Genomic DNA, 23,354 nt, shown 5'->3' with positions numbered 1-23,354 from the left:
CCTGTTAGAGTAGGGTTAGCCCCTGTTAGAGTAGGGTTAGCCCCTGTTAGAGTAGGGTTAGCCCCTGTTAGAGTAGGGTTAGCCCCTGTTAGAGTAGGGTTAGCCCCTGTTAGAGTAGGGTTGACCCCTGTTAGAGTAGGGTTAACCCCTGTTAGAGTAGGGTTGGGTTAACCCCTGTTAGAGTAGGGGTTGGGTTAACCCCTGTTAGAGTAGGGTTAACCCCTGTTAGAGTAGGGTTGGGTTAACCCCTGTTAGAGTAGGGTTGGGTTAACCCCTGTTAGAGTAGGGTTGGGTTAACCCCTGTTAGAGTAGGGTTGGGTTAGCCCCTGTTAGAGTAGGGTTAGCCCCTGTTAGAGTAGGGTTGGGTTAACCCCTGTTAGAGTAGGGTTGGGTTAACCCCTGTTAGAGTAGGGTTGGGTTAACCCCTGTTAGAGTAGGGTTGGGTTAGCCCCTGTTAGAGTAGGGTTGGGTTAACCCCTGTTAGAGTAGGGTTGGGTTAACCCCTGTTAGAGTAGGGTTGGGTTAACCCCTGTTAGAGTAGGGTTGGGTTAGCCCCTGTTAGAGTAGGGTTAGCCCCTGTTAGAGTAGGGTTAGCCCCTGTTAGAGTAGGGTTAGCCCCTGTTAGAGTAGGGTTAGCCCCTGTTAGAGTAGGGTTAGCCCCTGTTAGAGTAGGGTTAACTACTCAGAGCTCTAGAGTTGTGATCAATGTGAATCAGTCAGTGACTTCCAGTTCATTCACACACCTCAGTGACCTGGGAACAGGTTATTACACAACACACAGTGCATTGCTGCATAATTAATCAGCGCTAAATAACTTTACAACTGGCTAAGATCTGTAGACTACAGATGACTTGGTCTGATCAACAGCAAGGACAAAAATGATTCAAATGCTAAAATGGAAACGAAATCGTTTCATGACTAAGTATTGTAAATAGAAGCAGTTGTGATGTATTGGGGAGAGAAATCCTCCGTGTGTGGTTTCTATGGATCCCGTACCACTCTTACGTTTCGGTTTACCTCGTGACCCTGTGCCCGGGCGCCGGTGTCCATCCCTCGGTGACCGGAGGGGATCAACGGGTCAGTCACATCAGTTCCACCGAGGGTCAACTTCGCGTCTCTTCTCCGCTGAGAAATCTCCCGCTTCACTTCGGACCGGAGATCCAGGTAACACAGCAGCGTGATCACGTGCAGAGACAGAGACAAAATAAACAAACCGAGGAAAACCATACTGCTTTTACTCACGCTGCTGCTGCTGCTGTTGTTGTTACTTCTTCCGTTGTGTGTTTTGCACGTATTAATGCACGTGCATGAAGACGGTAATCGGGTCAACAACACTTTGTCCGGTAAATCGTTAATTGAACCATCGCATGCCATTATCACACAACGTGTCAGAGAGTTGCGTCGGTGTATTTATCTAGACATAATCAGCACGTCTGTGCTGATCCACCGCTAAACACTAGACTTGATCCTCATGCCAACACGGTAACAAACGACCGGATCTCCGGTCAGTGCGAACTGCACGCGCCTCGCAGTGACACAAAAAGGTCTGAGGACCACGCCTTCGGAGTGTCTGATTGGTTCCCGCTGTGACTCCGCCCACACGTGTTTTTATTAACGGAAGCCGCCACCGGACCGAGAACCGACAGTGATCTGGTATTTTTTCCTACCAAAAGGGTTCATGTTTGGCGTTTTGTGGACCGTGAACTTGATCCTATAAAACAAACTGTAAAGTTAAAGAACCAGGTATGGTTCTGGTATCTACAGGACTTTATTGACATCTGCTGGACAATGGTCTATCCTGCAACTAATGTCATGTGCATTGATTATGCACTATTTTCATGCAGGAATTACTTTTATTTAATTTACCTTTATTTAACTAGGGCAAGTCATTTAAGAACAAATTCTTATTTTCAATGACGGCCTAGGAACAGTGGGTTATAACTGCATTGTTCAGGGGCAGAACGACAGATTTTTACCTTGTCAGCTCGGGGATTCAAACTTGCAACCTTTCAGTCCAATGCTCTAACCACTAGGCTATCTGCTGGTTATTAGTCCAACGCTCTAACCACTAGGCTACCTGCTGGTTACTAGTCCAACGCTCTAACCACTAGGCTACGCTGCTGGTTACTAGTCCAACGCTCTAACCACTAGGCTACCTGCTGGTTACTAGTCCAACGCTCTAACCACTAGGCTACGCTGCTGGTTACTAGTCCAACGCTCTAACCACTAGGCTACCTGCTGGTTACTAGTCCAACGCTCTAACCACTAGGCTACGCTGCTGGTTACTAGTCCAACGCTCTAACCACTAGGCTACCTGCTGGTTACTAGTCCAACGCTCTAACCACTAGGCTACCTGCTGGTTACTAGTCCAACGCTCTAACCACTAGGCTACGCTGCTGGTTACTAGTCCAACGCTCTAACCACTAGGCTACCTGCTGGTTACTAGTCCAACGCTCTAACCACTAGGCTATCTGCTGGTTACTAGTCCAACGCTCTAACCACTAGGCTACCTGCTGGTTACTAGTCCAACGCTCTAACCACTAGGCTACCTGCTGGTTACTAGTCCAACGCTCTAACCACTAGGCTACGCTGCTGGTTACTAGTCCAACGCTCTAACCACTAGGCTACGCTGCTGGTTACTAGTCCAACGCTCTAACCACTAGGCTACCTGCTGGTTACTAGTCCAACGCTCTAACCACTAGGCTACGCTGCTGGTTACTAGTCCAACGCTCTAACCACTAGGCTACCTGCTGGTTACTAGTCCAACGCTCTAACCACTAGGCTACCTGCTGGTTACTAGTCCAACGCTCTAACCACTAGGCTACCTGCTGGTTACTAGTCCAACGCTCTAACCACTAGGCTATCTGCTGGTTACTAGTCCAACGCTCTAACCACTAGGCTACCTGCTGGTTACTAGTCCAACGCTCTAACCACTAGGCTACCTGCTGGTTACTAGTCCAACGCTCTAACCACTAGGCTACGCTGCTGGTTACTAGTCCAACGCTCTAACCACTAGGCTACCTGCTGGTTACTAGTCCAACGCTCTAACCACTAGGCTACGCTGCTGGTTACTAGTCCAACGCTCTAACCACTAGGCTACCTGCTGGTTACTAGTCCAACGCTCTAACCACTAGGCTACCTGCTGGTTACTAGTCCAACGCTCTGACCACTAGGCTGCGCTGCTGGTTACTAGTCCAACGCTCTAACCACTAGGCTACCTGCTGGTTACTAGTCCAACGCTCTAACCACTAGGCTACGCTGCTGGTTACTAGTCCAACGCTCTAACCACTAGGCTATCTGCTGGTTACTAGTCCAACGCTCTAACCACTAGGCTACCTGCTGGTTACTAGTCCAACGCTCTAACCACTAGGCTACCTGCTGGTTACTAGTCCAACGCTCTGACCACTAGGCTGCGCTGCTGGTTACTAGTCCACCGCTCTAACCACTAGGCTATCTGCTGGTTACTAGTCCAACGCTCTGACCACTAGGCTGCGCTGCTGGTTACTAGTCCACCGCTCTAACCACTAGGCTATCTGCTGGTTACTAGTCCAACGCTCTGACCACTAGGCTGCGCTGCCGCCCCAGGAAGCAGGATTATCTATCTGATCACCCCCAGAATACTTCACATCGATGACCAACTATTCATGTTTAGGACATTTACATTTTAGTCATTTAGCAGACGCTCTTATTCAGAGCGACTTACAGTAGTGAATGCATACATTTTATACATTTTTTTTCCCCCATACTGGCCACCCGTGGGAATCGAACCCACAACCCTGGCGTTGCAAACACCATTGCAAACACCATGCTCTACCAACTGAGCTACAGTCAACCTGAACCAAGCCATATAGCCTAGCGGTTAGAGTGTTGGGCCAGTAATAGAAAGGTCACTAGTTTGAATCCCCGAGCCGACAAGGTGAATAAAATCATCCGACATGCCCGTGAGTAAGGAACTTAAACCTAATTACTCACAGGATCGTCGTTGATGATGCCCGGAGCCCGGCTGTGACCTCACAGGATCGTCGTTGATGATGCCCGGAGCCCGGCTGTGACCTCACAGGATCGTCGTTGATGATGCCCGGAGCCCGGCTGTGACCTCACAGGATCGTCGTTGATGATGCCCGGAGCCCGGCTGTGACCTCACAGGATCGTCGTTGATGATGCCGGAGCCCGGCTGTGACATCACAGGATCGTCGTTGATGATGCCCGGAGCCCGGCTGTGACCTCACAGGATCGTCGTTGATGATGCCGGAGCCCGGCTGTGATCTCACTTTCAAAATCACATCAAAGTGTATTCGTCACCTACACAGAGATCCAAGATGTTATTGCATGTGCAGTGAAATGCTTGTGTTTCTAGCTCCAATAGTGCAGTAATTATATCTAGCAATACAAAACAACATGCAATAATCCAAAAGGTGAAAAGAAAGAAAATTGTCAGAGTCCGGAATATATATATATATATACATATACTCAGTGGCCAGTTTATTAGGTACACCACCCTGTGTACGTAAATGATTTGCTCCTACAGACAGTGAGCCAGGTGGCTGTGGCTCTCTCTATAAAGCAGGCAGACATGCATTCAGGCAGACAGGCATTCAGGCATTCAGTTACTGTTCGATTGAACGTCAGAACGTGTAAAACGAGACCAACGATCACCAGTGTCAGTATCTCAGAAACGGCCGGCCTCTTGGGCTTTTCACGCACGACAGTGTCTACGGTTTTACAGAGAATGGTGCGACAAACAAAACACACAGAGTCAGCGGACTTTCATGCTGATGTCAGAGTCAGGATTTGGCGTAAGCAGCGTGAGTCCGTGGCCCCATCCTGCCTGGTGTCAACGGTACAGGACGGTGGTGTAATGGTGTGCGGAATGTTTTCTTGGCACACGTTAGGTCCCTTGGTGCCTTTTGAGCAATGTTTCGATGCCCCAGAGAATTTAGGCAGTTCTGGAGGCAGAGGGGGGTCCGACCCGGTACTAGATTGGTGTACCTAATAAACTGAAGGTATAATGGTGTGTATAAACACTATAGGCTGTATATGAATAGAAAATGTGTGTCCAGCAGTAGTTATATAGGATGAGCCTTGACTATAATACAGTATATACAGTTGAAGTTTACATACACCTTAGCCAAATACATTTAAACTCAGTTTTTCACAATTCCTGACATTTAATCCTAGTAAAAATTCCCTGTCTTAGGTCAGTTAGGATCACCACTTTATTTTAAGAATGTGAAATGTTAGAATAATAGTAGAGAATTATTTATTTCAGCTTTTATTTCTTTCATCACATTCCCAGTGGGTCAGAAGTTTGCATACACTCAATTAGTATTTGGTAGCATTGCCTTTAAATTGTTTAACTTGGGTCAAACGTTTCGGGTAGCTTTCCACAAGCTTCCCACAATAAGTTGGGTGAATTTTGGCCCATTCCTCCTGACAGAGCTGGTGTAACTGAGTCAGGTTTGTAGGCCTCCTTGCTCGCAAACGCTTTTTCAGTTCTGCCCACACATTTTCTATAGGATTGAGGTCAGGGCTTTGTGATGGCCACTCCAATACCTTGACTTTGTTGTCCTTAAGCCATTTTGCCACAACTTTGGAACTATGATTGGGGTCGTTGTCCATTTGGAAGACCCATTTGTGACCAAGCTTTAACTTCCTGACTGATGTCTTGAGATGTTTCAATATATCCACATAATTTTCCTGCCACATGATGCCATCTATTTTGTGAAGTGCACCAGACCCTCCTGCAGCAAAGCACCCCCACAACATGATGCTGCCACCCCGTGCTTCACGGTTGGGATGGTATTCTTCGGCTTGCAAGCCTCCTTTTTCCTCCAAACATAACGATGGTCATTATGGCCAAACAGTTCTATGTTTGTTTCATCAGACAAGAGGACATTTCTACAAAAAGTACGATCTTTGTCCCCATGTCCAGTTGCAAACCGTAGTCTGGCTTTTTTGTGGCGGTTTTGGAGCAGTGGCTTCTTCCTTGCTGAGCGGCCTTTCAGGTTATGTCGATATAGGACTTGTTTTACTGTGGATATAGATACTTTTGTACCTGTTTCATCCAGCATCTTCACAAGGTCCTTTGCTGTTGTTCTGGGATTGATTTACACTTTTCACACCAAAGTACGTTCATCTCTAGGAGACAGAACGCATCTCCTTCCTGAGCGGTATGACGGCTGTGTGGTCCCATGGTGTTTATACTTGGGTACTATTGTTTGTACAGATGAACGTGGTACCTTCAGGCGTTTGGAAATTGCTCCCAAGGACGAACCAGACTTGTGGAGGTATACAATTTCTTTTTCTGAGGTCTTGGCTGATTTCTTTAGATTTTCCCATGATGTCAAGCAATGAGGCACTGAGTTTGAAGGTAGGCCTTGAAGTACATCCACAGGTACGTCTCCAAATGACTCAAATGATGTCAATTAGCCTATCAGAAGCTTCTAGAGCCATGACATAATTTTTGGGAATTTTCCAAGCTGTTTAAAGGCACCAGTCAACTTAGTCTATGTAAACTTCTGACCCACCGGAATTGTGATACAGTGAATTATAAGTGAAATAATCTGTCTGTAAACAATTATTGGAAAAATGAATTGTGTCATGCACAAAGTAGATGTCCTAACCGACTTGCCAAAACTATAGTTTGTTAACAAGAAATTTGTGTAGTGGTTGAAAAACGAGTTTTGATGACTCCAATATACGTGTATGTAAACTTCCGACTTCAACTGTACATACAATATGAAGTGTGTAAAACAGTATATAAACATTATTAAAGTGACCAGTGTTCAATGATGGTGCCGGAGAAGAAGACAGACATTTTACCAATTGTGTTTTGTGTTTGTTTATTTGCAACTTGTTTTTTTTTTTTACTTAGTTATTTTGTACATAATGTTGCCGCTACCATCTCTTATGACCGAAAATAACTTCTGGACATCAGGACTGTGATTACTCACCACGGACTGGCAGAATCATTTTTTTTCCTTTAACAAGTCTGACGCGAAGGATATACTGCATTCTCAGGAACAGGCCGAGGTCTTCGTGATTTGCGTGAAGAGGAGGCGGAGAAAATGGGTCCAGGCTGCCTTCTAAGAATTCGTAGGCGATCAAATAAACCCCCACTTCCTTCCATTCTGCTAGCAAACGTGCAATCTTTGGACAATAAAATAGATGACTTACACGGAAGATTAAACTACCAACGGGACATTCAAAAGTGTAATATATTATGCTTCACGGAGACGTGGCTGAACAATAAATACTCAGCCTCCAGTATTTATGCTGCAGTAGTTTATGTGTCGGGGGGGCTAGGGTCAGTCTGTTACATCTGGAGTATTTCTCCTGTCTTATCCGGTGTCCTGTGTGAATTTAAATATGCTCTCTCTAATTCTCTCTTTCTTTCTTTCTCTCTCTCGGAGGACCTGAGCCCTAGAACCATGCCTCAGGACTACCTGGCTTGATGACTCCTTGCTGTCCCCAGTCCACCTGGCCGTGCTGCTGCTCCAGTTCCAACTGTTCTGCATGCGGCTATGGAACCCTGACCTGTTCACCGGACGTGCTACCTGTCCCAGACCTGCTGTTTTCAACTCTCTAGAGACAGCAGGAGCGGTAGAGATACTCTCAATGATCGGCTATGAAAAGCCAACTGACATTTACTCCTGAGGTGCTGACCTGTTGCACCCTCTACAACTACTATGATTATTATTATTTGACCCTGCTGGTCATTTATGAACATTTTAACATCTTGGCCATGTTCTGTTATAATCTCCACCCGGCACAGCCAGAAGAGGACTGGCCTCCCCTCATAGCCTGGTTCCTCTCTAGGTTTCTTCCTAGGTTCTGGCCTTTCTAGGGAGTTTTTCCTAGCCACCGTGCTTCTACACCTGCATTGCTTGCTGTTTGGGGTTTTAGGTTGGGTTTCTGTGCAGCACTTTGAGGTATCAGCCGTGTTACGTTCCCCAGTTTCTGTGTTGTGGTTTGTGTATTATGTATGTATTTCAGGAAATGGATTCCTGAAATTCTCTTCGAGCAGCTGATTGGTCAATCAACATTGATGATTGGAGAGCTGACCCCGCCCCCCTCGTCAGGACGCAGCTGTCTCCAATTACTAACTTCTTCTGAAGCTATATAAGCCCCAGTTCTGTTGCTCAGAAAAAAGACACAGAGGTAATGGTTGAGAGTTATAGCATGTTGGTGGTTGCTAAGACAGTAAGTACTGTGTTGCTGTGAGAGCTGATTGTAATGTTCTGCGTTAGTTTGTTGCTCGGAGAGAGGCTTCTTTAATGTCCTGAGTTAGTGTTTTTTTTTTCTCAGTTTGTTGTGAAGACATTTGTGTAATTCTGTTTCATTTGTTCCCAGAGGGGGGAAGGGGAAGGCACCTAGGGAGTGTTTAGGCAAGAGGCCCGCGGGCATACATATACCCGTAGTAGTTTACTGTCTATGCACACTAGGAAAGACCTGGGCGGACCATCCCCTGTATTTTGGTTAGTGCACCAGGTGGTGCTAGTTAGGTAAGTAGTGGGTAGGCAGGTAAGACCTGGGCGGACCATCCCCTGTATTTTGGTTAGTGCACCAGGTGGTGCTAGTTAGGTAAGTAGTGGGTAGGCAGGTAAGGTAGGAGAGGGGGCTTTGATATTTAGTTTCTTTGCTTTGGTTCCGTCCAGCCCCTTTTCCCCAACCTTACCGCGTGAAGGAATAAATTCCCTGTTAACGGTATTTTCTGGCTTTTTGTCATCCTTACTCACACCTACACTTCCATACCTCTTTCACACCACGGAGAGTTAAGTTGTAGCAGGGTGTTGCGTTCTCTCTTCTAGAAGCTGATGTAAGAAGGGCTATATAAATACATTTGATTTGAATTTGACACTATCAGCATACAGCTGGCTGGTTATACCGGCAGGATCGAACAGCGGCGTCTGGTAAGACAAGGGGCGGCGGACCATAATTCTATCCTCCTGATTCCTGCTTACAATCAAAAATTAAATCAGGAAGCACCAGTGACTAGATCAATAAAAAAAAGTGGTCGGAATATGTTCCAGGATTCCTCCAATGGCATTGAGGAGTTTACCACCTCAGTCACCGGCTTCATCAATAAGTGCATCGATGACGTCGTCCCCAGTGACCGTACGTACGTACCCCAACCAGAAGCCATGGATTACAGGCAACATCCGCACTGAGCTAAAGGGTAGAGCTGCCGCTTTCAAGGAGCGGGACTCTAATCCGGACGCCTATAAGAAATCCCGCTATGCCCTCCTACGAACCATCAAACAGGCAGAGCGTCAATATAAGACTCAAGACTAAGATTGAATCCTACTACACCGGCTCTGACGCTCGTCGGATGTGGCAGGGCTTGCAAACCATTACAGACTACAAAGGGAAGCACAGCCGAGAGCTGCCCAGTGACATGAGCCTACCAGACGAGCTAAACTACTTCTATGCTTGCTTCGAGGCAAATAACACTGAAACATGCATGAGAGCATCAGCTGTTCCATACGATTGTGTGATCACGCTCTCCATAGCCGATGTGAGTAAGACCTTTAAACAGGTCAACATTCACAAGGCCAGACGGATTACCAGGATGTGTACTGTGAGCATGTGCTGACCAACTATCAAGTGTCTTCACTGACATTTTCAACCTCTCCCTGTCCGAGTCTGTAATACCAACATGTTTAAAGCAGACCAGCATAGTGCCTGTGCCCAAGAACACTAAGGTAACCTGCCTAAATGACTACAGACCCGTAGCACTCACATCTGTAGCCATGAAGTGCTTTGAAAGGCTGGTCATGGCTCACATCAACACCATCATCCCGGAAACCCTAGACCCACTCCAATTTGTATACCGCCTCAACAGATCCACAGATGATGCAATCTCAATCACACTCCACACTGCCCTTTCCCACCTGGACAAAAGGAACACCTATGTGAGAATGCTATTCATCGACTACAGCTCAGCGTTCAGCACCATAGTACCCTCAAAGCTCATCACTAAGCTAAGGACCCTGGGACTAAACACCTCCCTCTGCAACTGGATCCTGGACTTCCTGACGGGCTGCCCCCAGGTGGTAAGGGTAGGTAACAGCACATCTGCCACGCTGATTCTCAACACAGGGGCCCCTCAGGGGTGCGTGCTCAGTCCCCTCCTGTACTCCCTGTTCACTCATGACTGCACGGCCAGGCACGACTCCAACACCATCATTAAGTTTGCCAATGACACGTGTGGTAGGCCTGATCACCAGGAAAAGGAGGACCGAACACGCCCCCATTCTCATCGACGGGGCTGCATTGGAGCAGGTTGAGATCTTCAAGTTCCTTGGTGTCCACATCACCAACAAACTAACATGGTCCAAACACACCAAGACAGTCGTGAAGAGGGCACGACAAAACCTATTCCCCCTCAGGAGACTGAAAAGATTTCACATGGGTCCTCAGATCCTCAAAAGGTTCTACAGCTGCACCATTGAGAGCACCCTGACCGGTTGCATCACTGCCTGGTATGGCAACTGCTCGGCCTCTGACCGCAAGGCACTACAGAGGGTAGTGCAAACGGCCCAGTACATCACCGGGGCCAAGCTTCCTGCCATCCAGGACCTCTATACCAGGCGGTGTCAGAGGAAGGCCCTAAACATTGTCAAAGACTCCAGCCACCCTAGTCATAGACTGTTCTCTCTGCTACCACACGGCAAGCGGTACCAGAGCGCCAAGTCTAGGTCCAAGAGGCTTCTAAACAGCTTCTACCCTCAAGCCATAAGACTCCTGAACATCTAATCAAATGGCTACTCAGACTATTTGCATTGCCCCCCCCCCCCCTCCTCTTTTACACAGCTGCTACTCTCTGTTGTTATCATCTATGCAGTCACTTTAATAACTCTACCTACATGTACATATTACCTTAATTACCTCGACACCGGTGCCTATATATGCACATTGACTCTGTACCGGTACCCCCTGTATATAGCCTCCACATTGACTCTGTACCGGTACCCCCTGTATACAGCCTCCACATTGACTCTGTACCGGTACCCCCTGTATATAGCCTCCACATTGACTCTGTACCGGTACCCCCTGTATACAGCCTCCACATTGACTCTGTACCGGTACCCCCTGTATATAGCCTCCACATTGACTCTGTACCGGTACCCCCTGTATATAGCCTCCACATTGACTCTGTACCGGTACCCCCTGTATACAGCCTCCACATTGACTCTGTACCGGTACCCCCTGTATATAGCCTCCACATTGACTCTGTACCGGTACCCCCTGTATATAGCCTCCACATTGACTCTGTACCGGTACCCCCTGTATATAGCCTCCACATTGACTCTGTACCGGTACCCCCTGTATACAGCCTCCACATTGACTCTGTACCGGTTCCCCCTGTATATAGCCTCCACATTGACTCTGTACCGGTACCCCCTGTATACAGCCTCCACATTGACTCTGTACCGGTTCCCCCTGTATATAGCCTCCACATTGACTCTGTACCGGTACCCCCTGTATATAGCCTCCACATTGACTCTGTACCGGTACCCCCTGTATATAGCCTCCACATTGACTCTGTACCGGTACCCCCTGTATATAGCCTCCACATTGACTCTGTACCGGTACCCCCTGTATATAGCCTCCACATTGACTCTGTACCGGTACCCCCCTGTATATAGCCTCCACATTGACTCTGTACCGGTACCCCCTGTATATAGCCTCCACATTGACTCTGTACCGGTACCCCCTGTATATAGCCTCCACATTGACTCTGTACCGGTACCCCCTGTATATAGCCTCCACATTGACTCTGTACCGGTACCCCCTGTATATAGCCTCCACATTGACTCTGTACCGGTACCCCCTGTATATAGCCTCCACATTGACTCTGTACCGGTACCCCCTGTATATAGCCTCCACATTGACTCTGTACCGGTACCCCCTGTATATAGCCTCCACATTGACTCTGTACCGGTACCCCCTGTATATAGCCTCCACATTGACTCTGTACCGGTACCCCCTGTATACAGCCTCCACATTGACTCTGTACCGGTTCCCCCTGTATATAGCCTCCACATTGACTCTGTACCGGTACCCCCTGTATATAGCCTCCACATTGACTCTGTACCGGTACCCCCTGTATATAGCCTCCACATTGACTCTGTACCGGTACCCCCTGTATATAGCCTCCACATTGACTCTGTACCGGTACCCCCTGTATATAGCCTCCACATTGACTCTGTACCGGTACCCCCTGTATATAGCCTCCACATTGACTCTGTACCGGTACCCCCTGTATATAGCCTCCACATTGACTCTGTACCGGTACCCCCTGTATATAGCCTCCACATTGACTCTGTACCGGTACCCCCCTGTATATAGCCTCCACATTGACTCTGTACCGGTACCCCCTGTATATAGCCTCCACATTGACTCTGTACCGGTACCCCCTGTATATAGCCTCCACATTGACTCTGTACCGGTACCCCCTGTATATAGCCTCCACATTGACTCTGTACCGGTACCCCCCTGTATATAGCCTCCACATTGACTCTGTACCGGTACCCCCTGTATATAGCCTCCACATTGACTCTGTACCGGTACCCCCTGTATATAGCCTCCACATTGACTCTGTACCGTACCCCTGTATATAGCCTCCACATTGACTCTGTACCGGTACCCCCCTGTATATAGCCTCCACATTGACTCTGTACCGGTACCCCCTGTATATAGCCTCCACATTGACTCTGTACCGGTACCCCCTGTATATAGCCTCCACATTGACTCTGTACCGGTACCCCCTGTATATAGCCTCCACATTGACTCTGTACCGGTACCCCCTGTATATAGCCTCCACATTGACTCTGTACCGGTACCCCCTGTATATAGCCTCCACATTGACTCTGTACCGGTACCCCCTGTATATAGCCTCCACATTGACTCTGTACCGGTACCCCCTGTATATAGCCTCCACATTGACTCTGTACCGGTACCCCCTGTATATAGCCTCCACATTGACTCTGTACCGGTACCCCCTGTATATAGCCTCCACATTGACTCTGTACCGGTACCCCCTGTATATAGCCTCCACATTGACTCTGTACCGGTACCCCCTGTATATAGCCTCCACATTGACTCTGTACCGGTACCCCCTGTATATAGCCTCCACATTGACTCTGTACCGGTACCCCCCTGTATATAGCCTCCACATTGACTCTGTACCGGTACCCCCTGTATATAGCCTCCACATTGACTCTGTATCGGTACCCCCCTGTATATAGCCTCCACATTGACTCTGTACCGGTACCCCCTGTATATAGCCTCCACATTGACTCTGTACCGTAATACCCTGTATATAGCCTCCACATTGACTCTGTACGGTACCCCCTGTATATAGCCTCCACATTGACTCTGTACCGGTACCCCCTGTATATAGCCTCCACATTGACTCTGTACCGGTACCCCCTGTATATAGCCTCCACATTGACTCTGTACCGGTACCCCCTGTATATAGCCTCCACATTGACTCTGTACCGGTACCCCCTGTATATAGCCTCCACATTGACTCTGTACCGGTACCCCCCTGTATATAGCCTCCACATTGACTCTGTACCGGTACCCCCTGTATATAGCCTCCACATTGACTCTGTACCGGTACCCCCTGTATATAGCCTCCACATTGACTCTGTACCGGTACCCCCTGTATATAGCCTCCACATTGACTCTGTACCGGTACCCCCTGTATATAGCCTCCACATTGACTCTGTACCGGTACCCCCTGTATATAGCCTCCACATTGACTCTGTCCCGGTACCCCCTGTATATAGCCTCCACATTGACTCTGTACCGGTACCCCTGTATATAGTCTCGCTATTGTTATTTTACTGCTGCTCTTTAATTACTTGTTACTTTTATTTCTGATTCTTATGCATATTTTTTAACTGCATTGTTGGTTAGGGGCTTGTAAGTAAGCATTTCACTGTAAGGTCTACACCAGTTGTATTCAGCGCATGTTACTAATACAATTTCATTTTGTTTTGACTATGTACATAGGACAAAGCATCCTGAGTCTCTGAGGTGCAAGGTAGAGTACCTAAGTGGTAGCTGGCTGGTAACAGTGACTAAGGTTCAGGGCAGGGTCCTGGGCTGTGGCAGGCTAGTCGTGACTGTTTAACAATCCGATGGTCTGGGGATAGAAGCTGTTTATCGGTCTCTTGACCCAAAGCTTTGATGTACTGTCTTTTCCTTCTAGGTGGCAGCGGGGTGAACAGGCCGTGGCCCAAGTGGGCTGAGGTCCTTGATGATCTTCCTTGCCTCCGACAATGCATTGGGTTGATCGCACCGCCCTCTGGAAAGCCCTGCCGTTGTGGACGGTGCAATTACCGTACCAGGCGGTGATACAGCCCGACAGGATGCTCTCAATGGTGCATCTGTAGACGTTTGTGAGGGTTTTAGGAGCCTCCAAAAGTGTCTCGGAGGGAGTTGGTGTAACAGTGTAGGTTCCGTCCCTCTCTTCGCCCCAACCCGGGCTCGAACCAGGGACCCTCTGCACACATCAACAACTGACACCCACCGAAGCATCGTTACCCATCGCGCCACAAAAGCCGCGGCCCTTGCAACGCAAGGGGAACAACCACTTCAGGTCTCAGAGCGAGTGACGTCACCGATTGAAACGCTATTAGCGCGCACCACCGCTAACTAACTAGCCATTTCACATCCGTTACATTGGGATATGCAAAAATACATTTCCAATTCACACATGTATTAATACCGACTTGTACATGTGTGAAATAGGACAAATATAAGCACACACCTAATTATTATTAAAAACTAAAAGCTGCTCTGGGAGGACTATGTAGAATATAGGTGCCAGTGGGTAGGGTTCTGCCACCACAGGTCTGTCCGGCAAGAACAAGTCCAAGATATCTTCAGACTGAGATAAAGGTTCACCACAGCACACTCCTTCTGTAATGATGGCTCACAGTGAGAGAGTGAGAGAGAGAGAGAACAAAATAACAATCATTACATATGGGAGAGAACCAGGCACTCAAACGATTCATTATGACAGGTGTTAATGCAACAGGGCTATAATCGCCGAGGGCAACAGGACGGCTCTTCTTGGGCACTGGGAATACAATGGATGATTTCCACAGAGCTGGTACTGTGTGCTCCCTCAGTGAGCGATTTGAAAAGCTCACAGAGCACACCGCCAGGATTTTTCAGAACATTTTTCAGAACATGGTTGCTGATGTTATCTGGGCCAGTGACTTTGTTGACGGATATTCGTTTTAATACCCTGTCAACATCTGCTTCCTCTATAACCAAATCAGCTCCCCTTTGTGCTAAAGATAAAAGTTCACAGATCATCTTTCTCAGTACAAAAGATCCCGACTATCAAATCACCAATAAAAATTGTTCAGACTCCCTGCAAACTCAATGCAATCTAGTTTCGAATGGACATTGGGCTCAGTCAGTGTGGTTGGTTGGTAGTCCAGGGAGGGTTTTTAGGCTCTTCCAAGCATCCCTCAGGCTCTTCCAAGCATCCCTCAGGCTCATCCAAGCATCCCTCAGGCTCTTCCAAGCATCCCTCAGGCTCTTCCAAGCATCCCTCAGGCTCTTCCAAGCATCCCTCAGGCTCTTCCAAGCATCCCTCAGGCTCATCCAAGCATCCCTCAGGCTCTTCCAAGCATCCCTCAGGCTCCCAAGCATCCCTCAGGCTCTCCAAGCATCCCTCAGGCTCATCCCTCAGAATAGTGTGTCCTGGTTTTATAACATACTTTTTGTAGGGCCTACCTGAGGGGACAGGCCAGGCTCTGAGTGGGGAATACATAGGCCTACCTGAGGGGACAGGCCAGGCTCTGAGTGGGGAATACATAGGCCTACCTGAGGGGACAGGCCAGGCTCTGAGTGGGGAATACATAGGCCTACCTGAGGGGACAGGCCAGGCTCTGAGTGGGGAATATGTTGGCCTACCCGAGGGGACAGGCCAGGCTCTGAGTGGGGGAATATGTTGGCCTACCCGAGGGGACAGGCCAGGCTCTGAGTGGGGAATACATAGGCCTACCTGAGGGGACAGGCCAGGCTCTGAGTGGGGAATAAGTTTGGCAGCACAATAGACCAGAGTCAACTTTAGAAAGCAATAGAGTTTAGAATCTAATACAATATAGTTTGAATTCAGTACAATAGAGTTTAGAATCTAGAACAATATAGTTTAGAAAGCAATATAGTTTAGACTCTAGTTCAATATAGTTTGAATTCAGTACAATGGAGTTTAGAATCTAGTACTATATAGTTTAGAAAGCAATATAGTTTAGAATCTAGTACAATATAGTTTAGAAAGCAATATAGTTTAGAATCTAGTACAATATAGTTTAGAAAGCAATATAGTTTAGAATCTAGTACAATATAGTTTAGAAAGCAATAGAGTTTAGAATCTAGTACAATATAGTTTAGAATCTAGTACAATATAGTTTACAATTTAGTACACTATAGTTTAGAAAGCAATATAGTTTAGAATTTAGTACAATATAGTTTAGAAAGCAATATAGTTTAGAATCTAGTACAATATAGTTTAGAATCTAGTACAATATAGTTTAGAAAGCAATAGAGTTTAGAATCTAGTACAACATAGTTTAGAAAGCAATGGAGTTTAGAATCTAGTACAATATAGTTTAGAAAGCAATATAGTTTAGAATCTAGTACAATAGAGTTTAGAAAGCAATATAGTTTAGAAAGCAATATAGTTTAGAATCTAGTACAATATAGTTTAGAATCTAGTACAATATAGTTTAGAAAGCAATATAGTTTAGAATCTAGTACAATAGAGTTTGAATTCAAGACTGAGACCAGAATTCAGCCTGCGTCTATGGGAGGCTCAGAATATCAGAGTAAGTAGTGTGTACTGGTATGCATGTGGCATTTCCATTGTAGAATGTGTACAGTGTGATGGTACCTGCCTCTGTGTGTATTATTCATGAATGAATAACAAATAAAAACCAGAGCAAAGAGGTCGGACGGACGGACGGACGGACGGACACACACACACACACACACACACACACACACACACACACACACACACACACACACACACAACAAAAAATCACCAGTAGATATTAAGAGATTTTAGTACGCACTAAATTCTAAACCTATGGGAACGCTCAAAACGTTTTGTCCAATCGGAAAGCCAGAATGTCCTGAGTCAACAACCAATAGGATGGTCGATATGATGTGTGCTAAATGCGCCATTTTAGCGCGTCTCCAGCCATCCGGTATGATGGCGACTTTGCTTTGTCTCCGGTGAACAGGGTTGCTTCAATACTCTCTCTATATATATATGTTTTTTCTCTTTCCTAAAATACAAACTACTGGGAATTAACATTGTGTTTTATATTTATCTCCGGGACGACGTGCCAATAACTACACGTGTCTTCAGTCTTTGAAGAAATGCCGACAGAGTACAGAAGGTATGTGTAATATTCGGCTTTTTCCCTCCTAACGTTGGTAACTTTGCATTGAAACGCTGTGCTAGGCTAGTTAGCTGGTTAGCTATGTAACGGTGTTACGCAGCGGAAACCGGCACATTGTATCCCCCCCAACGCAGCAACGTAGTTAGCTACAGTATGGAGAAACTCTACTGGGGGGGATTTTAGTAACTATCTATCTATCTAGCTATCCATCCACTATTAGAACATTTACCATTTCGTAAAGACTCACTATCACAAAACTATTGTGCGCGAAACAATTCCACCTGTGTTGTGTCTTTTGAAATGTATCAGCTAGTTGCAGTTTACTTGCTAACTAGCATGCTAACTAATGTGATATATTTTTTTTTACATTTCATTCTGGGGGAGGGGATGAACGGATGCATGCCTCTCGGTGCATGGCTCTCGGTGCATGCCTCTCGGTGCATGGCTCTCGGTGCATGGCTCTCGGTGCATGGCTCTCGGTGCATGGCTCTGAATGCACTGGGACTGCAGTGTTGCCCGGGGAACGAATGTCTGAAAGCCATGCCATGCTGCAGTGATGTCTGTTTTGTTGATCTCATATAACTTTGTCTGGTTGACTTACCTGCACATGCTAAATAGCTCGATAGCTAACCCGTTTATCTAGTTCGTTAGCATTTGATGGGATGAGGCCCGGTTTCTGTAGACCGTTTCTCTCCCATTTGGCCTGGTTTGTTTTAATGTACTCTACATGCCACATAGCCTCCCTGGAAACAGACACGATCCATGCTTAGTTAATGTACTCAAACCACACAGAAAAGCGATGCTTTCGAGAGATAAAGCAACAGAATCGCTTCACGCCTAAAATAACACAAAATGTCAATGGATTAGCTTAGTTAGCTAATGGCTAACGGGGCCGTAGAGGTAAACCGTTCGCTAGCTAGCGCTCTGGGTCTTTTTCTTTCTTTACAACGAGCTGTTGTAAATTAATTTTACGAAGTTAGTTTGCTAGATATCTACCTAACATTTTGTTAGGTTATTTATAATATGAATAGCTAAACAAAACAAAAAAAACGGGCCGTAATGTTTGGTAGCTAGCTATCCATGTAACTAGCCTCTTCCCCCGCAGGAGGCAGAACATATTCGGCATGGGCCCTCACATCCTCAAAGTTATTCAGCTGCACCATTGAGAGCATCTTGACTGGATGGAAACTGTTTTTTTTTGGGGGGGGGGGGGGTGGAAACTGTTGGAAGACGCTACAGGGGGTAGTGCTTAAAGCCCAGTACATCACTGGGACTGTGCTCCCTGCCATCCAAGACCTGTATACCAGGCGGTGTCAGAGGAAGGCCTTAAAAATGGCCAGACTCCAGCCACCTCAAGGCATAGACTGTTCTCTCTCCTACCGCACAGCAAGCGGTTACCGATACACCAAGTCTGGAACCAACCACCCTAACCAGCTTCTACCCCCCCCCTCCCCAAGCCATAAGACTGTTCAGTAGTTATCCAAATAGCTACCCAGACTATCTGCCTTGACCCTTTTTGCACAGATTTTTTTTTGACTTGTCATGTACACTGCTTTTACTGTTTATCTGCCACTTTATTCCTAGTTATATGAACATACAGTGCATTCAGAAAGTATTCATACCCCTTGACTTTTTTCCACATTGTTACATTATAGCCTTAATCTAAAATGTATTAAATTGTTTATTTCTTCAATCTATGAACAATACCCCATAATGACAAAGAAACTGTTTTTTTTAGAAATGTTAGCAAATTTTATTTAAAAAATAAACTTACATCATGTTTACATAAGTATTCAGACCCTTTACTCAGTACTTTGTTGAAGCACCTTTGGCAGCGATTACAGCCTTGGGTCTTCTTGGGTATGACGCTACAAGTTTGGCTCATCTGTATTTGGGGAGTTTCTCCCATTCTTCTCAGCAGATCCCCTCAAGCTCTGTCAGGTTGGATGGGGAGCGTTGCTGCACAGGTATTTTCAGGTCTCTCCAGAGATGTTAGATCAGGTTCAAGTCCGGGCTCTGGCTGGGCCACTCAAGGACATTCAGAGACTTGTCCCAAAGCCACTCCTATGTTGTCTTGGCTGTGTGCTTAGGGTCCTTGTCCTGTTGAAAGGTCAACCTTCGCCCCAGTCTGAGGTCCTGAGCGCTCTGGAGCAGGTTTTCATCAAGGATCTCTTTGTTCTGTTCATCTTTCCCTCGACCCTGACTAGTCTCCCAGTCCCTGCCGCTGAAAAACATCCCACAGCATGATGCTGCCACCACCATGCTTCACCGTAGGGATGCTGCCACCACCAAGCTTCACTGTGGTGATGGTGGAAGGTTTCCTCCAGACGTGACACTTGGCATTCAGGTCAAGGAGTTCAATCTTGGTTTCATCAGACCAGAGTCTTGTTTCTCATGGTGTGAGAGTCTTTAGGTGCCTTTTGGTAAACTCCAAGCGGGCTGTCATGTGCCTTTTACTGAGGAGTGGCTTCCTTCTGGCCGCTCTACCATAAAGGCTTGATTGGTGACGTGCTGCAAAGATTGTTGTCCTTCTGGAAGGTTCTCCCATCTCCACAGAGGACCTCTGGAGCTCTGTCAGAGTGACCATAGGGTTCTTGGTCACCTCCCTGACCAAGGCCCTTCTCCCCCGATTGCTCAGTTTGGCCGGGAGGTCAGCACTAGGAAGAGTCTTGGTGGTTTCAAACTTCTTCCATTTAATGATGGAGGCCACTGTGTTCTTGGGGACCTTCAGTGCTACAGAATTTTTTTGGGGTAACCTTTCCTAGATTTGTGCCTCGACGCAATCCTGTATCGGAGCTCGACGGTGGTTTTAGACAGGTGTGAGCTTTTCCAAATCATGTCCAATCAATTGAATCTACCACAGGTGGACTCCAATCAAACTGTAGAAACATCTCAAGGATTATCAATGGAAACAGGATGCACCTGAGCTCAATTTCAAGTCTCATAGCAAAGGGTCTGAATATTTATGTAAATAAGGTATTTCTGTATTTAAAAAAAAAATATTTGAACCTGTTTTTGCTTTGTCATTATGGGGTATTCTGTGTAGATGAGGGGGGGGAAATTATTTAATCAATTTTAGAATAAGCCTGTAATGTAACAAAGTGGAAAAAGGGAAGGGGGGTCTGAATACTTTGCAAATGCCCTGCATCTACCTCAGGTACCTCGTACCCCTGGTACTTCCTGTATATAGCCATGTTATAACCTGGTACCCCTGCACATCGACTCAGTACTGGTACCCTGTGTGTATATAGCCTGGTACCCTGTGTGTGTATATAGCCTGGTACCCTGTGTGTGTATATAGCCTGGTACCCTGTGTGTGTATATAGCCTGGTACCCTGTGTGTGTATATAGCCTGGTACCCTGTGTGTGTATATAGCCTGGTACCCTGTGTGTGTATATAGCCTGGTACCCTGTGTGTCTATAGCCTGGTACCCTGTGTGTATATAGCCTGGTCATCATTACTCAGTACTGGTACCCTGTGTATATATAGCCTGGTACCCTGTGTATATAACCTGGTACCCTGTGTATATATAGCCTGGTACCCTGTGTGTATATTATTGTTTTACCTTTTAATAATATATTTTCTTTCTCTCTGCATTGTTGGGGAAGGGCCCATGAGTAAGAATTTCATTTTTAGTTTCCACCTGTTTACGGCGCATGTGACGAATACAATTTTATTTATACTTTCTAGCTAGTGCCCAGGGTTGCTAATTTCCCAAGTTTACATAATAAATAAACAATGGTGGAAGCCCCCCCCCCGGCTGGCGGTGTGTCAGGACCCCCCCCCCGGCTGGCGGTCACAATATTGGAGATATTTTGGTGAGATCTGACCTGCCCCCTGAGCTCAGACACTCTTGACACCCGTTCCAAACGGGAACTACAAATGTGGCTCATGCGCAATAGCAATAGCACTATTAAAAACAGCCTTCAGATGGCCACATACAGGTTGAAAAATCCCTGTTAGATTATCATGCAAGACCAAGGTAGTAATCTATCTCATCGGGTGTTGGTGTGGAAAAGCCAACGTAGGACAAACGAAAAGACAATTAAAACAACGCAGCTCAATCAGGCGTGAGGACATTGACTGTCCAATAGCAGCTCACTTCGTTGAAGCTAACCATCCAATCACCTCCCTCCAATACACAGGCAGTGAGCATGTTGCTCCACCAAGGAGAGGAGGTAAACACGGAGATCCTACTACTACAAAGGGAGGCTTACTGGAGATCCCGTCTAAAAACATTGACCCCTAGTGGTCTGAATATTGACTTTGATCTCAGGCCCTTCTTATGAACAAGTTTTGTAAATGGATATATTCTTTCTACAGCTTATCACCTAATATATTTCCCCCAGTTGATGATGCTTATTATAGTTGAATCAAAAGATTACATGTAATGAAATAGGAAACGGTTAAAAATTTGTGAAATTCAATGAAACAACAATGTATGTTGATCCTAATATTATGTACAATATTCAATTATGTTTCCATATAACTCTAATATATTTAATAAGCCATAAACGATTGTTTAACCAAAAAAAAACTTTTTCACTCAATTCATTGTAATTAACTTAATCATTAGGACACACCCCTCTCTATTGTCATTGGTTGCACTAATTGCACTGTTTGTCTACATAACCTGGTTCAAGTATACATGACATCACCCTGAAGAAGACACAGTGATGCTGAAACGTTGGGGATTTACCCAATAAATTACTGGGAGCTAATGTGTATAATTTCAGACCTTAATAGTGGGATTTCTTGTTATTGGCAGGTAAAATGAGTAAGGCCTCAGCTGAATCTACAGACCAAGTGATGGAGGAGGAAGTAGGTCAACTTCCGATTACAGTCCAGGAGGAGGAGGAGGAGGAGGAAGTAGATCAACTTCCGATTACAGTCCAGAAGGAGGAGGAGGAGGAGGAAGTAGATCAACTTCCGATTACAGACCAAATGGAGGTAGGTCAACTTCAGATTGTCTTTCTATGTCCCCTGCTTACTTTTTTTAAAATGTATCCACCTGGGCACAGACATTGTTTTACCAAAAACGGCAGTGCACTAGATAGGGAATAGGGTGCCATTTGGGATACTGCCGGAATGTAGCTTCTGTGGCAGATAACCGGACAATCCGATCACTCGGGGGGCTATTCTAAGGCTTTTTCCTCATGATGACTGTTTGCTCCTCAGGCTGGGAGCTCAACAGAGACTGAGAGACCTTCCTCTTCTCACACCAAGAGGAAGCCTTCTGTCGCAGCCAAGCAAGTTGGAGGGAATGAATCGGACACCTCGGACGAGAGTGGACAGGAAGATGACGCCTCAGATGGTAAGGTCTGGGGCCACTAGACCTGGGGCCAGCACGCGTTTTAGTGCTTCTTAATATCATTGTGGAGTCAAAAGGTGCATTTCCACACTTTGTGGATAATAATGTTTTTGTTGGTCTGTTCTGAGTTGATTTTCAAGGTTTATGTGGTGGTGGTGATGAAGCAGTTGAGGGTTATGGGATCTGGTACTGTGACCTGGCCAAGATAAAGCATAGCAATTTGACACATACCACAACACAGAGTTACACATGGAGTAAACAAAACATACAGTCAATAATACAGTAGAACAAAAGAAAACAAGAAGTCTATATACAGTGAGTGCAAATGAGGTAAGGTAAGACAATAAATAGGCCATAGTGGCGAAGTAATTACAATATAGCAATTAAACACCGGAATGGTAGAATGTGCATAAGATGAATGTGCAAGTAGAGATACTGGGGTGCAAAGGAGCAAGATAAATAAATAAATACAGCATGGGGATGAGGTAGATAGATGGGCTGTTTACAGATGGGCTATGTGCAGTGATCTGTGAGCTGCTCTGACAGCTGGTGCTTAAAGCTAGTGAGGGAGATATGAGTCTCCAGCTTCAGTGATTTTTGC

The 23,354-nt window shown here is 46.3% G+C and overlaps 2 protein-coding genes across 4 annotated transcripts in view; one reads left to right on the top strand and one right to left on the bottom strand.

Annotated features, from left to right (window-relative positions):
• Positions 1–1,530, bottom strand: part of LOC106604098 (ectodysplasin-A) — a 58,582-nt gene extending 57,052 nt beyond the window's left edge. For 2 of the 3 annotated variants that reach the window (XM_045717804.1, XM_045717805.1), the window contains exon 1: positions 1,006–1,530. In XM_045717804.1, the coding sequence (XP_045573760.1) occupies positions 1,006–1,374 (369 nt within the window). In that variant the 5' untranslated portion in view covers positions 1,375–1,530. The remainder of the gene's footprint in view (positions 1–1,005) is intronic. The other variant, XM_045717806.1, reaches the window with a different exon arrangement.
• A 15,682-nt stretch (positions 1,531–17,212) lies between these two features.
• Positions 17,213–23,354, top strand: part of LOC106604099 (transcriptional regulator ATRX) — a 115,636-nt gene continuing 109,494 nt past the window's right edge. Inside the window, exons 1-3 of the mRNA XM_045719390.1 lie at positions 17,213–17,438; positions 22,211–22,392; positions 22,621–22,756. Coding sequence (XP_045575346.1) covers positions 22,216–22,392; positions 22,621–22,756 — 313 coding nt within the window. The 5' untranslated portion in view covers positions 17,213–17,438; positions 22,211–22,215. The remainder of the gene's footprint in view (positions 17,439–22,210; positions 22,393–22,620; positions 22,757–23,354) is intronic.

The sequence above is a fragment of the Salmo salar genome, chromosome ssa05 (assembly GCF_905237065.1).
Source record: "Salmo salar chromosome ssa05, Ssal_v3.1, whole genome shotgun sequence".
In the NCBI taxonomy this organism is placed as follows: domain Eukaryota; kingdom Metazoa; phylum Chordata; class Actinopteri; order Salmoniformes; family Salmonidae; genus Salmo; species Salmo salar.
The sequence above is the reverse complement of the archived record's forward strand: the minus strand, read 5'-3'. Positions and strand labels throughout refer to the sequence as shown.